Genomic DNA, 14,852 nt, shown 5'->3' on the forward strand with positions numbered 1-14,852 from the left:
TGATTATAATAGAATCAGGGACACAGATAGGGAATGGACTGACTATTCTTGGGGGGGAAAGGGGTGTGGGAGATGGGGGAAGAGACTTGACAAAACTCGTGCACCTATGGATGAGGACAGTGGGTGGGGAGTGAGGGTGGAGGATGGGGCGGGAACTGGGAAGAGGGGAGTTATGGGGGGGAAAAAGAGGAACAAATGTAATAACCTGAACAATAAAGATTTAATTAAAAAAAAAAAAAACTGCCGAAACCGGTTTGGCTCAGTGGATAGAGTGTCGGCCTGCAGACTGAAGGGCCCCAGGTTCGATTCCGGTCAAGGGCATGTACCTGGGTTGCGGGCACATCCCCGGTGGGAGATGTGCAGGAGGCGGCTGATCGATGTTTCTCTCTCATCGATGTTTCTAACTATCTCTCTCCCTTCCTCTCTGTAAAAAATCAATAAAATATATATATTTTTTTAAAAAAAACCTTTTAAAAAAAATTAAAAAAAACACACTATGAACAAATTCCTATGCACACTGCACATATCTTATTTTGAAGTAAAAAAACAAAACGGGAACAAATACAATATTTGTATTTGCATGTGGCCTGCGGCCGTAGTTTGAGGACCCCGATCTAGATTATAGATTTTAAAAAGAAATTCAAATAAGTTTAATATCAATTTTTAATCTAAAGAGCAAAAAAGCTCTATAATAATAAAAGAATAATATGCTAATTAGACCAGACAGCCAAACGATCTTCCAGACGTCATTCCGGATGTCCTTCCAGATGACGCGGCGGCAGTGGGGGCCAAGGCAGAGGCGACTAGGGGTGATCAGGCAGGCAGGGGAGCAGTTAGGGGCGATCAGGCAGGCAGAGTGATTAGGGGTGATCAGGCAGGCAGACAGAGTGGTTAGAGGTGATCAGGCAGGTAGAGTAGTTAGGGGTGATCAGGCAGGCAGGCAGAGTGGTTAGGGGCGTTCAGGCAGGCAGGCAGAGTGGTTAGGGGCGATCAGGCAGGCAGGCAGAGTGGTTAGGGGTGATCAGGCAGGCAGGCAGAGTGGATAGGGGTGATCAGGCAGGCAGGCAGGCAGGTGAGCGGTTATAAGCCAGTGGTCCCGGATTGTGAGTCAGACATCCCCCGAGGGGTCCCAGATTGTGAGAGAGTGCACACCCTCCCCCCACCCCTGTGCACAAATTCTGTGCCCCAGGCCTCTAGTTCTTAATAATTCCTAGTAGAATTAAAACTTGAAATGATATTTATGAAGAGATAATCTGGCAATATCTATGAATGTACATACCACCCCTCTTTAACCTAGAAATTCACTTCCAGGAATTTACCCTACAGATATAGTTGAGTATGTAAGATATATGGGGGCAAGGATGAATTTGTTTTGTTCACTCCTATATTCCCAGCACATGCCTTCTATATCACAGGTATTCAATAACCACGTGCTAAATGACTAACTCGAAGAATGACTGTGAAGTGCTTGTGTACAAGGTCATTCAAGACAATACTCTTAATAGAGAGAAAAAACAGAAACAACATAAATGTTTAGTTAAGTAAATTATGGCACATCCATATAATGCAATTCTATTCAATGGTAAAATAAAGAACGAGGATGTTCTTTATGTTAAGATACAAATAATTTCAATATACTTCCATTAATTTTTTTAAACTTAGCAATATATATGCATTTGCTTAGAATTCCTCCAGAAAGATACAAGAGATTGGTAACATTGGTTGTATCAAAAGAGGAAAATTGGGTGCCTGAGCAAGGGTGAGAGAGAGATTTCACTGTAGATACTTTTTTGAAATAATAAATTTAATAGATTGTTAAAGTCTATCAGATTTAATAAACCAAGCATTAACCAAAAGATGGCATGTGTTTCTCCCCACAAAAGTAAAAATATCGGATTAAAGACCCTAATCAACATGGCATGTGATAACTTAAGCTATAGGTGTACAGAAAAGATTGTTCAAAGATGGTATACTACAGAAAGAAAGAAATCAAAAGACAGAGCTCTAAAATACTGGTATTTAAAATATGGACATGCATGGACACAGACAATAGGGTGCTAAAGGCCTGGGGCAGGAAGGTGGGGGCAGGCTGGAGGGAGTCAATGGAGGAAAAAAGGGGACATATGTAATACAATAATAAAGAATTATATATCTATAATAATAAAAGCATAATATGCTAATTAGACTGGACAGCCAAACAACCTTCCAAACATCATTCCAGACGAAGCTGCAGTGGCGGGGGGCGAGGCAGAGGCAGTTAGGGGCGATAAGGCAGGCAGGCAGAGTGGTTAGGGGCAATCAGGTAGGCAGGCAGGTGAGCAGTTAGGAGCCAGCAGTCGCAGATTGCAAGAGGGTGCAGGCAAGGCTGTGCCCCCCCCCCCCGGCAATGCATGAATTTTGTGCACCATACCTCTAGTATAATAATAATAATAAAATATGGACATGGAAGATGAGTTTGCACTTTATGCATAAGCAAGAGATAGACATTTAAATTTTTTCTCTTGGTAAATTAAGTTTTTATGAAGTCCAATATATCCATTTTTTTTTCTTTTATACTTATTTCTTCTTCTTTTTTTTTTAAATATATATTTTATTGATTTTTTACAGAGAGGAAGGGAGAGAGATAGAGAGTTAGAAACATCGATGAGAGAGAAACATCGATCAGCTGCCTCCTGCACATCTCCTACTGGGGATATGCCCGCAACCCAGGTACATGCCCTTGACCGGAATCGAACCTGGGACCTTTCAGTCCGCAGGCCGACGCTCTATCCACTGAGCCAAACCGGTTTCGGCTATACTTATTTCTTTGTCTTCTCTTGGAAGTCTTTGCCTATGCCACTGTCATGAATATATTCACTTCCATTATTTTTCTATGCTTTAGCTAGAAGTGCATTAGTTCTTTTTAAGTACTACATTCCTCTGATCATGTCCATTTCTGACTTTGAAATAAAAAGGACTGATAATTTGGCCTATCAGTTTATAAGTTTTAAAAATAAACACCTATTCAGTATATGGGCCTTAAATTATTAAAAATGAACAAAACTTAACAGTATTTGTTGTGTGGTAAGTCAAACAAATTAACACAACATTACAACAGTGAACTTCCAACTCCTGGCTTATTAATTCATTCATGTCATTTGTATACTCTTTCTGTTTGTTTGGAAACCTTTAATAAGAGAATATTTTACTCTTTAAAAGCCAGACTACAAAAGATGTTCCTGATGCAGTATCTCAGATAGATAATTTGTTGAGTCAATAGATGACTAATAAATTGATACCCAATATCTCTCTGACATATCAAATAATCCTAAGAGTCTTACAAAACTGAAATCTTTACTAATTTATATGAGTATATAAGTATTGGTATACCTGTATTTCTTCACGTTCCTTTTTATCTGGAAAAGTTCTTGCAACTGTAGTATACTTTTCAAAAACTTTGCGTTTATTTTGTAGCTTCCTCATTTCCTCCTTCTTAAACTCTTTTATTCGAGTCAATTCATTTGCTTTCTGTTGTTCAAAGTCTGTGATTTCTTTCCTAAAATGATCAAACCATGTTATTTAAGGAGATTATCTAAAGGGACCAACCATCTCAGTAAATATAATAATCCACATGTGGCACCAAAATGAAACACCAGGAACAGCCTGGTAATGAGGAGCCGGAATCTTGGTGAATCCATTTTCAATCCATAGCACCCTTCTGACAAGCACCTACTGGGCACCTGCTATCAATCAAGTACACTTGAGGAACCATGGTGGAATAACTAAACATCCTTACTCCTGTGAAGCCTCTTATATCTGATAGGAGACAGAAAATAGAATAAGTAAGTAAAATATATGGAACACTAGAGGCCTGGTGCACAAAATTCGTCACAGGTATGGTCCCTAGACCTGGCCTGCAACCAGGGCCATCTTCCCCAGCTGCCAGCAGCCTGCCCCGCTCCCCACTGCCATCTACCTCCGGTTCTTTGTTCACCACTGGGAGATCAGAGCCTGCCTGCCGGCCAGGAGGAGGGACCGAGAGGTTGGCCGTTCCCGCCCGCTCACCAGCCCCGTATCCCGCCACCAGTCACCCTCTGTGTATGGGGCGACTGGCGGGCCCAGAGCCTTGGCCTGGAGCCACCCACATTTGCCACCACCCATCCCTAGTTCCCCGTTCGCCATTGGGTGATCGGAGCCTGCTGGCCGGGGGAAGGGACCAAGAGGTAGGCCGCTAGACCCCAATTGGGCAATCGGGGCCTGCGGGCTGGAGGCAGCTCCTGCATTAAGCGTCTGCCCCCTGGTGGTCAGTGTGCATTATAGCCACCGGTTGTTCTGCAGTTTGGTCGATTTGCATATTACCCTTTTATTATATAGGACTAGAGGCATGAAATTCATGCACAGGGGGGCGGTGTTCCTCAGCCCAGCCTGCACCCTCTCCAATCTGGGACCTCTCAGGGGATATCCGACTGCCGGTTTAGGCCTGATCCCACAGTTGGACATCCCTCTCACAATCCGGGACTGCTGGCTCCTAACCACTCGCCTGCCTGCCTGCCTGATTGCCACTAACCACTTCTGCTTGCCAGCCTGATCGCTTCCTAACCGCTCTCCTGCCAACTGATTGCCCCCAACTGCCCTTCCCTGCCAGCCTGATCACCCCCAACTGCCCTACCCTGCCAGCCCGATCGCCCAAAACTGCCCTACCCTGCCTGTCTGATCACCCCCAACTGCCCTCCCCTGCCGGCCTGATCACCCACAACTGCCCTCCCCTGCCACAACCCGCCTCCTCCGCATGAGGCGGCAGAGACGCCAGGACCAGCCTCCTCCATGCCACGCAGTGCCGCGGGACCCCCAGGCCCCACCGCGCAGAGCAGCCACCAGGCCCCACCTCCTCTGTGCGCGTGGCCATCTTGTGACGGCCATCTTGTGATGACATGAGGGCATGACGCCACCTAGGCTATTATTAGTATAGATTAGGAGTGGCAAGGAAAAAAAAATAAGCAAGGAATGAGGTTAGATAATATCAGGGTAGGAGATTAAAATTTATAGATGGGGTCATCTTGCTGAGATAATATTTGAAGTAAAACCTAAAGAAAGTGAGAATACCTATAAGGTTATTTGGACAAAGCAGTTCAAACAGAGGGAACACCACATGCAAAAACCAGCTAAGCTGCCAATGTGGCTAAAACAGTGAGCAGGAGACAGGGAAAAAAAAATGGGGGCCGATTAACTAGGTTCTTACAGACCACTTGAGAAATTTGGTATTTAGCTGAGAATAATGTTGATTTAGCTGAGGGACTGTCACAGCCCAGTTTCATTGTTCATGCTGTGTTAAGAGCATAGGAAGAGTGACATCAGCAAGAGAGTGGAATAGGAGGTCCCTGGCTCACATCCCTCCACACGAACAACAATCCAACAGCCATTCATGAGCATAGTGATTTTGTAGAAGCTCTAGGATTCAGGTAGGAGGTTGGGAAAACCTGGTGAAGCCGTAAGATCAAGGACAGCCACTGAGAGAAGGCAAGCCCATACCCCAGTGGAAGACTTGCAAAACATGGTCCTGGCTGCAGAATGAAAACAGCTTAGATCCCCTCTTGACTCAGCCCCAGCTCCATCCACCAAAGGACTTGTGAAGAGCAACACCCATCTGTGCCTTTGATAACAGGCCCACACATCTCAGTCCCAATTAGAGATCCTAAAACAACCCTGTTACCTGGCCCCAAACTGCTATACTGTAGTTGCAGACAGTTCTGCTCACCCAGAGACCCAACAGAAAGATGCACAGGAACCTGGGAGGAGCCACACTCATCCTTACCCCTGGCAACATATCCGCTGCCTGCAGATTCAACAGTGGACCCAGAAGTAGACCCATGACCTAGCTCCAGCCCCGATTGACTATGGACCCAAAAGCAATCCTGTCCAACCAGGGATCTAGCATGAACCATATCCATCTGCACCCCTGGTAACAGACCTGCCAACAATAGACCCCACAGGTTACCCAGAAGCAGCCACCTGATTTGGCTACAACTCCACTCAACTGTGATTCTGGAAGCAGACTCATCAGGGGTCTAGCAGAAGGTTAAAAACCTGCCAAAACCAAGTATTAAAAACAGGAAAGGACATTTGCTCTTTCAAATGCAAAGACAACAACAAAAGGTTACATGGATCATGAAGAATGAGGTCAACATGACATCACCAAAAGAAACTAATAAGGCTTAACAAACTGGTCCAAAAGAAATAGAGATCTACAAAGAATTCAAAATAATTGTTTTAAGGAAGCTCAGCAAGCTACATTAGAACACAGATAAATAAACCATCAGAATTAGGAAAACAATACATGAAACAAAACAAGAAGTTCAACAAGGAGAAATTGTATAAAAGTACCAAACAGAAATTGTCAAGCTGAGAAGACAATGGATGAAGTAAAAAAAAAAAAAAAGTAATAGAAACTTTCAACAGCAGACTCAATCAAGCAGAAGAAAGAATCTCTGAACTGGGAGACAGATATTTGGAAGTTATAGTCAGAGGAGAAAGGAGAATATAACCAAGGACATAAAGAAGAGGTCACGTCAAGACTGGTAGAAAGTGTGGAGTAAAGAGGGATGGCTGGGCACCTAACAGGCAGCAGCTGAAGTTCTGGAGAGAGATCTCACATGGGGGGAAAGGCGATTTCCCCTGAGAAGTCTGGGGTTTAAACCCCAAGCTGGGCTCCCCAGTCCAGAGTAACTGAACCGGGAAAGATGCCCACATAACATCTTGCTGTGAAAACACTACAGGTTCTATATGGGAGGAAGAGAGGGCAAAAATATGCAGGCATCCTCTTAAAGGGCCAACAAAATAAATTTCATTTGCAGCCACTCAACTTGGGCTCCAGCAGAGGGTGGGCAGAGTGAAGTAAAGCTGTGTGAGGAGAGTCTGGGGTTGGTGGCTCTGGGAAGAGAGCTGAGAGGACAGCCGCCAGATCCCTGTGCTGAGTTATTTCCCCGTTCTGCAGAAACCAGCTTTCACAGACAGAGCTTACTCATCAATGCAACTTTAGTCTGGTGGGGAGTGGGAAAGCAATTGTCCCACCCATTAGAAACCCTCTCACCCCACCCTATGGAGTTTACATGCTGCTAAGCTCTATAGCCTGAGACTCACTAAATGACTGACACTAATAATCAACCAGAGCAAAAGCTGATCTCTATGTGCTTCAAGTCTTTGCGTGACCTGCTTCTGGAGCTGGAGCTAGAAAAAGCAGACCTTGGCGCACAGCTTGGACCTTTCCACATGCATATAGATTGCTGATAGCTCCGAAAAAGATTTTCAGGGCCAGTCACAAACACCATCTGACATTGGCCTACACCAGAAACCCTCCGAAAAGGCCCAAAACCAATAAACCCAGTGGCCAGCTTTATTAGAGCAGGATCTAATAAGCTTCACAAGCAGTATATCAAAAGGGAGATATTAGCAGGCTCCAAACCCTGCTGAGGTTAAGTCTGCTGTGTGACAAGCACTGACACAGCACCCTGCACGCTATTAGGTTAAGCCTTACTGTCATCCAGCCTGAGGGGCAAGCCCATGCACACATGAGACAAAAGTAATTAACACTCAATTACAACTGGAAGGCAAACACAATGTGCACAAGGGACATTAGAGCACCCAGGTCAGGTAATCAGAGAGACTGCACCACTGGGTCCCACAGGTCAACTACTACATAAAGCCACCTAACCAAGACTGGGAGCCATACCAGATCTACTAATACATAGAAACAAAGTCAAATAGGGAGCCAAAATGAAGAGGCAAAAAAAAACCAACAACCCTCAAATGAAAGAATAAGAGAACTCTCCAGAAGAAGAGATAAATGAAACAGAGATTAGAAATTTGTCTGATATAGAGTTCAGAATAATGATGGTAAAAATGCTCAACAGCATGAGAAAAGGTATAGTAACTATGAAAACAGAAATAAAGAATGACGTAGCACAAATAAAGAAGACATTGGGGAATACACATATTAGGGGAAACTGTGGATTGAATCAGTGAATTAGAAGACAGGGTTGAAAAAAATCAATCAGAGAACCAAAAAGAAAAAACAATTAAAAAACAGGAGGACAGCTTAAGGGAGCTGTGGGACAACGTGAAACGTAACAATATTTGTATATCAGGTATGCCAGAAGATGTTTCTTTCCCACTCCCTTCCTCTCTGAAATTAATAAAGATACATTTAAAAAAAAATTTTTTTAAATCCAAGAGGAAGGAACACTTCCAAGCTCTTTATATGAGGCCAACATTATCCTAATTCCAAAATCAGATAAAGACACTACAAAGAGAGAGAATTACAGGCCAATAACCCAGATGAACATAGATGCTAAAATCCTCAACAAAGTATTAGCAAATCAGATCCAGCTATATATTTAAAAGATCAGCCCTAGCCGGTTTGGCTCAGTATCTAAAGCATCGGCCTGCGGACCAAAGGGTCCCAGGTTCAATTCCAGTCAAGGGCACGTACCTTGGTTGCAGGCTCCTCCCTGGCCTGGGTCCTGGTTAGGGATCGTGTTGGAGGCCACCAATCGATGTGTTTCTCTCACATCAATGTTTCTCTGTCTCTCTCTCTCTTCTACTCTCCCTAAATAACAATGAAAAAATATCCTCGGATGAGGAGTAACAAAGAAAAAAAAAGTACATACACACACACACACACACACACACACACGTAGATAACATACATATCTACACACACATTAAAAAGATCATACACCATGACCAAGTGGGATTGATTCCAGCAATGCAAGGCTAGTACAATATTCGCAAATCAATAAACATGATACATCACATAAACAAATTGAAAGACAAAAATCGCATGATCATATCAATAGACGCAGAAAACACATTTGACAAAATCCAACCCCATTTTTGATAAAAACTCTCAGCAAAGTTGGAATAAAGGGAACATATCTCACCATGATAAAGGCCATATATGACAAACCTACAGCGAACATCATACTTAACGGGCAAAAACTAAAACCTTTTCTCCTAAATACAGGAACAAGACAGGGATGTCCACTTTCACCACTCTTATTCACGCAGTACTGGAAGTCCTAGCACAGCGATCAGACAATAAGAAGAAACAAAAGGCATCTAGCCCTAGCAGGTTTGACTCAGTGGATAAAGCGTCAGCCTGCGGACTGAAGGGTCCTGGGTTCGATTCTGGTCAAGGGCACATGCCTGGGTTGTGAGCTCGATCCCCAGTAGGGGTCTTGCAGGATGCAGCCAATCAATGATTCACTCTCATCATTGATGTTTCTATTTCTCTATCCCTCTCCCTTTCTCTCCAAAATCAATAAAAATATATTAAAAACAAAAAAGGCATCCAAATTTGGAAAGGAGGACGTAAAACGCTCATTATTGGCAGATGACATGATATTGTACACAGAAAACCCTAAAGACTCCACCAAAAAACTTTTGGATTTAATAAATGAGTTTGGCAATGTAGCAGGATACAAAATCAACACCCAAAAATCGATGGCTTTTTTATACACCAATAATGAATTCTCAGAAAGAGAAACTAAACAAACAATCCCACTTACCATTGAAACAAAAAAATTAAGATACTTAGGAATAAACCTAACCAAGGAGGTAAAAGACTTGTACTTGGAAAACTATAGGACGTTGACTAAAGAGATAGTAAAAGATATAAACAATTGGAAGAATATACCATATTCATGGATTGATAGAATCCACATCATTAAAATGTCCATACTACCCAAGGCAATCTACTACAGATTCAATGTGATCCCTATTAAAATACTAATGGCATATTTCACAGATCTAGAACAAACAAAAATTTATATGAAACCAAAAAAGACCTCGAAGGCTGCAGCATTCTTGAAAAGAAGAGCAAAGTTGGAGGACTCTCAATACCAGATTTCAAGTTATACTACAAAGCCAACATAATCAAAACAGCCTGGTACTAGCACAAGAACAGGCATATAGGTCAATGGAACAGAACAGAGAACACAGAAATTGACCCAAGTTATTACGATCAATTAATATTTCACAAAGGAGGCAAGGGCATACAATGCAGTCAAGACAGTCTCTTCAATAAATGGTGTTGGGAAAATTGGACAGATACATGCAAAAAAATGAAACTAGACCACCAACTTACACTATATACAAGAATAAACTCAAAATGGATAAAAGACTTAAATGTAAGTCGTGAAACCATAAAATCCTAGAAGAAACCATAGGCAGCAAAATCTCAGACATCTCTCATAGCAATATGCTTATAGATACATCTCCTAGGGCAGTGGTCGGCAAACTCATTAGTCAACAGAGCCAAATATCAACAGTACAACGATTGAAATTTCCTTTGAGAGCCAAATTTTTTCAACTTAAACTATATAGGTAGGTACATCGTTATTAACTTAACTAGAGGCCTGGTGCACGAAATTCGTGCATGGGGGAGGTGGGTGCCTCAGCCCGGCCTGCACCCGATCCCAGCCTAAACAGGCAGTCAGACATCCCTCTCGCAATCCGGGATCACTGGCTCCTAACCGCTTGCCTGCCTGCCTGATTGCCCGTACCTGCTCACCTGCCTGATCACCCCTAACCACCCGCCTGCCTGCCTGATCTCCCCTAACCACTCTGCTTGCCTGCCTGATTGCCCCGAACTGCCTCTGCCTGCCTGATCACCCCTAACCACCTGCCTGCCCCTAACCACTCTGTCTGCTTGCCTGATTGCCCCTAACCATTCTGCCTGCCTGCCTGATTGCCCCTAACCATTCTGCCTGCCTGCCTGATTGCCCCTAACCACTCACCTGCCTGCCTGATCGCCCCTACCTGCTCGCCTGCCTGCCTGCCTAATCACCCCTAACCCCTCTGCCTGCCTGCCTGCCTGATCGCCCCTAACCACTCTGCCTGCCTGATCACTCCTAACCCATCTGCCTGCCTGCCTCATCACCCCTAACTGCCTCTGCCTGCCTGCCTGATCGCCCCAACTGCCTCTGCCTCAGCCCCCGCCACCATGGCTTCATCCAGAAGGACGTCCGGAAGGTCATTAGGCTGTCAGGTCTAATTAGCATATTATGCTTTTATTATTATAGATTAGGGTACTCCTAAGGCTTAGGAAGAGCCACACTCAAGGGGCCAAAGAGCCGCATGTGGCTCGCAAGCTGCAGTTTGCCGACCACGGTCCTAGGGCAAAGGAAACTAAGGAAAAAATAAACAAATGGGATTGCATCCAAATAAAAAGCTTCTGCACAGCAAAAGAAACCATCAACAACAAAAATAAGAGCCCACAGTATGGGAGAACATATTTGGCAATGATATATCTGATAAAGGGTTAATATTCAAAATATATAAGGAACTCATACAACTTAACAAAAGGAAGACAAACCATCCAATTAAAAAAGGAGCAAAGGTACTAAATAAATACTTCTCCAAAGTGGACGTACACACAGCCAAGAGACATATGAGAAAATATTCAAAGTCACTGATCATCAGAGAGATGCAAATTAAAATGAAACTGAGGTATCAACTCACACCTGTCAGAATGGCTATATCAACAAATCAACAAATGACAAGTGCTGGAGAGGATGTGGAAGAAAGGGAACCCTAGTGCACTGCTAGTGGGAATGCAGACTGGTGCAGCCATTATGGAAAATAGTATGGAGTTTCCTCAAAAAATTAAAAATGCAACTGCCATTTGACACATTGATCCCACTTCTAGGAATATATCCTAAGAGACCCGAAACACCAATCAGAATGAAGGTATGCATCCCTATGTTCGTAGCAGCACAATTTACAATAGCTAAGATCTAGAAACAGCCCAAGTGCCCATCAGAAGATGAATGGATAAAAAAAAATGTGGTACATGTATACCATGGAATACTATGCAGCTGTAAAAAAGAAGGATCTCTTACCCTTTGAGAGAGCATGGAGGGACCTGGAGAGTATTGTGCTAAGTGAAATAAGCCAGTCAGAAAAAGACAAGTATCACATTATTTCACTCATACCAGGTATGTGGAATCTAATGAACAAAATAAACTGATGAACAAAATAGATCCAGAGACATAGAAGCATAGAACAGACTGCGGAATCTCAGAGGCAAAGTGGGGGAGGCTGGGTGGTTGGAAAGTGATCAACCAAAGAATTGTAGGCATATATATATATATGCATAACCCATGGACACAGACAATAGGGTGGTGAAGGCCAGGGGACAAGGGCGGGCTATAAGGGGGAGAAGTGGGGACATATGTAATACTTTCAACAATAAATATTTTTTTACAAAAACTTAAAAAAAAGAAAAAAGATATAAGTATCATAAATGAAAGAGAAGATATTCCAAAGATGCCTCAGAAAAAAGAAAAAAAAAGATCGTATTGTGAGCAATTATAATCCCAGATAAAATGGATAACCTAAATGAAATGGATAAATTTCTAGAAACATGCAACCTGCCAAAACTGAATCTAGAAGAAATAGAAAATCTGAACAGATCAATAACAAATAGACTGCATCGGCAAAAATCTCCCAACAAAGAAAAGTCCAGGACCAGAAGGCTTCACATATAAAATTCTACCAAACATTCAAACAATTAATACCAATTCTTAAACTCTTCCAAAAAAGAAAAAAAGGAACACTTCCAAATTCATTTTATGAGGCTATTATCACTGATACCAAAGCCAAAGATACCACTAGAAAACAATAGGCCAATACAAACATAGATGTAAAAATCCTCAATGAAAGACTAGAAAACCAAATTCAACAACAGCTCATTAAAAGGATTATACAGGATGACCAAGTCAGATGCATCCCCTGAATGCAAAGTTGGTTCAGCATATGCAAACCAATTTATCTGATCTAAACTGGTGCAGCCACTGTGGAAACCAGTATGGTGGTTCCTTGCCTTGGCCAGCATGCTCAGTAGTTAAGAGCAACAGCCTGCGCACCGAAGGGTCCCAGTTCTATTCCAGGTCAAGGGCACGTACCTGGGTGCGGGTTCACTCCCTGCCCCCGATCAGGGCACATGTGGAAGGCAGTCAGTAGCAACCAGTAGATATGTCTCTCTCACATCTCTCTCTCTCTCTCTCTCTCTCTCTCTCTCTCTCTCTCTCTCTCTCTCCCCCCCCCCCCCACCTCCCTTGCACCCTGTCTAAAAAATAAATGGAAAAAGAAAATTAATTACCATATGATCCAGCAATTCCACCCTGGATATATATCCAAAATAATTAAAATCAGAAACTTGAACAGATATCTGTACACCAATGATAATAGCATTATTCACAATAACCGAAAGGTAGAGAGAACTCAAATGTCCAGAAGCAAAACACACTAAGAGTTGTCAGCAACCACTAGAAGAGAGGAGAAAAAGCATGGTTCTGCTGACAACTTGACTTTGAATTTCTAAGCATTCAGAACCGTGAGAAAATAAATTCCTGCTGTTTTAAGCCACCCAGTGTGTATGTACTTTGTTATAGCAGCCCTAGGAAATTAATACACTGGCTAATGTAGTACTTGAATTCATTACCCCAAACTGCTTTTCAAATTTCAATTTAAAATTTCATCACCAAGAGAATACCCTTTTAACATATCTTTGACCAGGAGTCATTTAATTTACTAAAAAAATTTACATGTGGTACAGATTTCATTTCCATTTATACTGTTAGATTGATAAAGATTGTTTCCAGTATTTTAGATAAGATCTTAAAGATATCAATTGAATCACTGTATATTTTTTCCCAAATTATAGATGCAAACATACCTGAGTTTTTCTAAGGCACTTTCTCGTTCACTGCGAAGTTTAGCTAAACATGTGTTCTCAGCTTTAAATTTTTCTATTTCCATTTCCAATTCAATAATTTTCTCTCTCAAAACTTCGGATCGAGCACTGTCACCTATAAAATAGGCCATAAACAGTGAATTTCACAATTGGTCTTCAGCAGCAAAGACACTAGCTAGCTATTAACACTAAGAGCCAAAAATATGGTAAATACCTCCATTAAAATGCATTAGAAATAATATTTCAAGTAACAAAATTTTTCTAAATTTAATTGGCCTAACCTTCCAGATAAAACCAATCTAAATTTAAGAATCAAATTATTCTACCTCAAGAGTTTCAATCTGGCAATGAATTAACATTATATTTAAAAGGAAACCATTGGAACAAATTTTTTTAAAGGCCAGTATATAGAAATAGCTTAAGAACACAAATAAGAGCCGAAACTGGTTTGGCTCAGTGGATAGAGCGTCGGCCTGCGGACTGAAAGGTCCCAGGTTCGATTCCGGTCAAGGGCATGTACCTGGGTTGCGGGCACATCCCCAGTAGATGTGCAGGAGGCAGCTGATCGATGTTTCTAACTCTCTATCTCTCTCCCTTCCTTTCTGTAAAAAATCAATAAAATATATTAAAAAAAAAAAAAAAAGAACACAAATAAGTCACAAAATATCTAAAGCACTAATTGATACCAAAAAGCAAAGTTGGTATCACTAATTGATACCACTAATCAAAGAAATACAAATTACGACTATTTTGTTGTTGATCCTCACCTGAGGATATTTTCCATTGATTTTTAGAGAGAGTAGAAGGGCGGGGGGAGAGACAGAGAGAGAGAAACATCAATTAGTTGCCTGTCGCATGTGCCCCAACCAGGCCCAGGGATCGAGCCTGCAACCAAGATACGTGCCCTTGACCAGAATCGAACCTGGGACCCTTCAGTCCATGGCATACTAACACTCTATCCACTGAGCCAAACTGGCCAGGGCAAGACTTTTTTTCAATACAATTTGCTATTTAAGAGAGTAAAATAGCCAATGTTTCTGTCCTTCAACTGCCCTTTTGGAAACAACCTGATTTCTATCACAAAACTAAAATACACATATCTACCCTTTGAACCTACTTC

General features: G+C 42.2%; 1 protein-coding gene across 4 annotated transcripts in view; it reads right to left on the reverse strand.

Moving 5' to 3' along the window:
- Positions 1–14,852, reverse strand: part of CENPJ (centromere protein J) — a 95,077-nt gene that overhangs the window by 42,333 nt on the left and 37,892 nt on the right. For all 4 annotated transcript variants that reach the window (XM_036299719.1, XM_036299718.1, XM_036299720.1 and 1 more), the window contains 2 exons: positions 13,715–13,847; positions 3,370–3,535 (listed from right to left, as the gene is read on the reverse strand). In XM_036299719.1, the coding sequence (XP_036155612.1) occupies positions 3,370–3,535; positions 13,715–13,847 (299 nt within the window). The remainder of the gene's footprint in view (positions 1–3,369; positions 3,536–13,714; positions 13,848–14,852) is intronic.

The sequence above is a fragment of the Myotis myotis genome, unplaced genomic scaffold (assembly GCF_014108235.1).
Source record: "Myotis myotis isolate mMyoMyo1 unplaced genomic scaffold, mMyoMyo1.p scaffold_m19_p_3, whole genome shotgun sequence".
NCBI lineage: Eukaryota > Metazoa > Chordata > Mammalia > Chiroptera > Vespertilionidae > Myotis > Myotis myotis.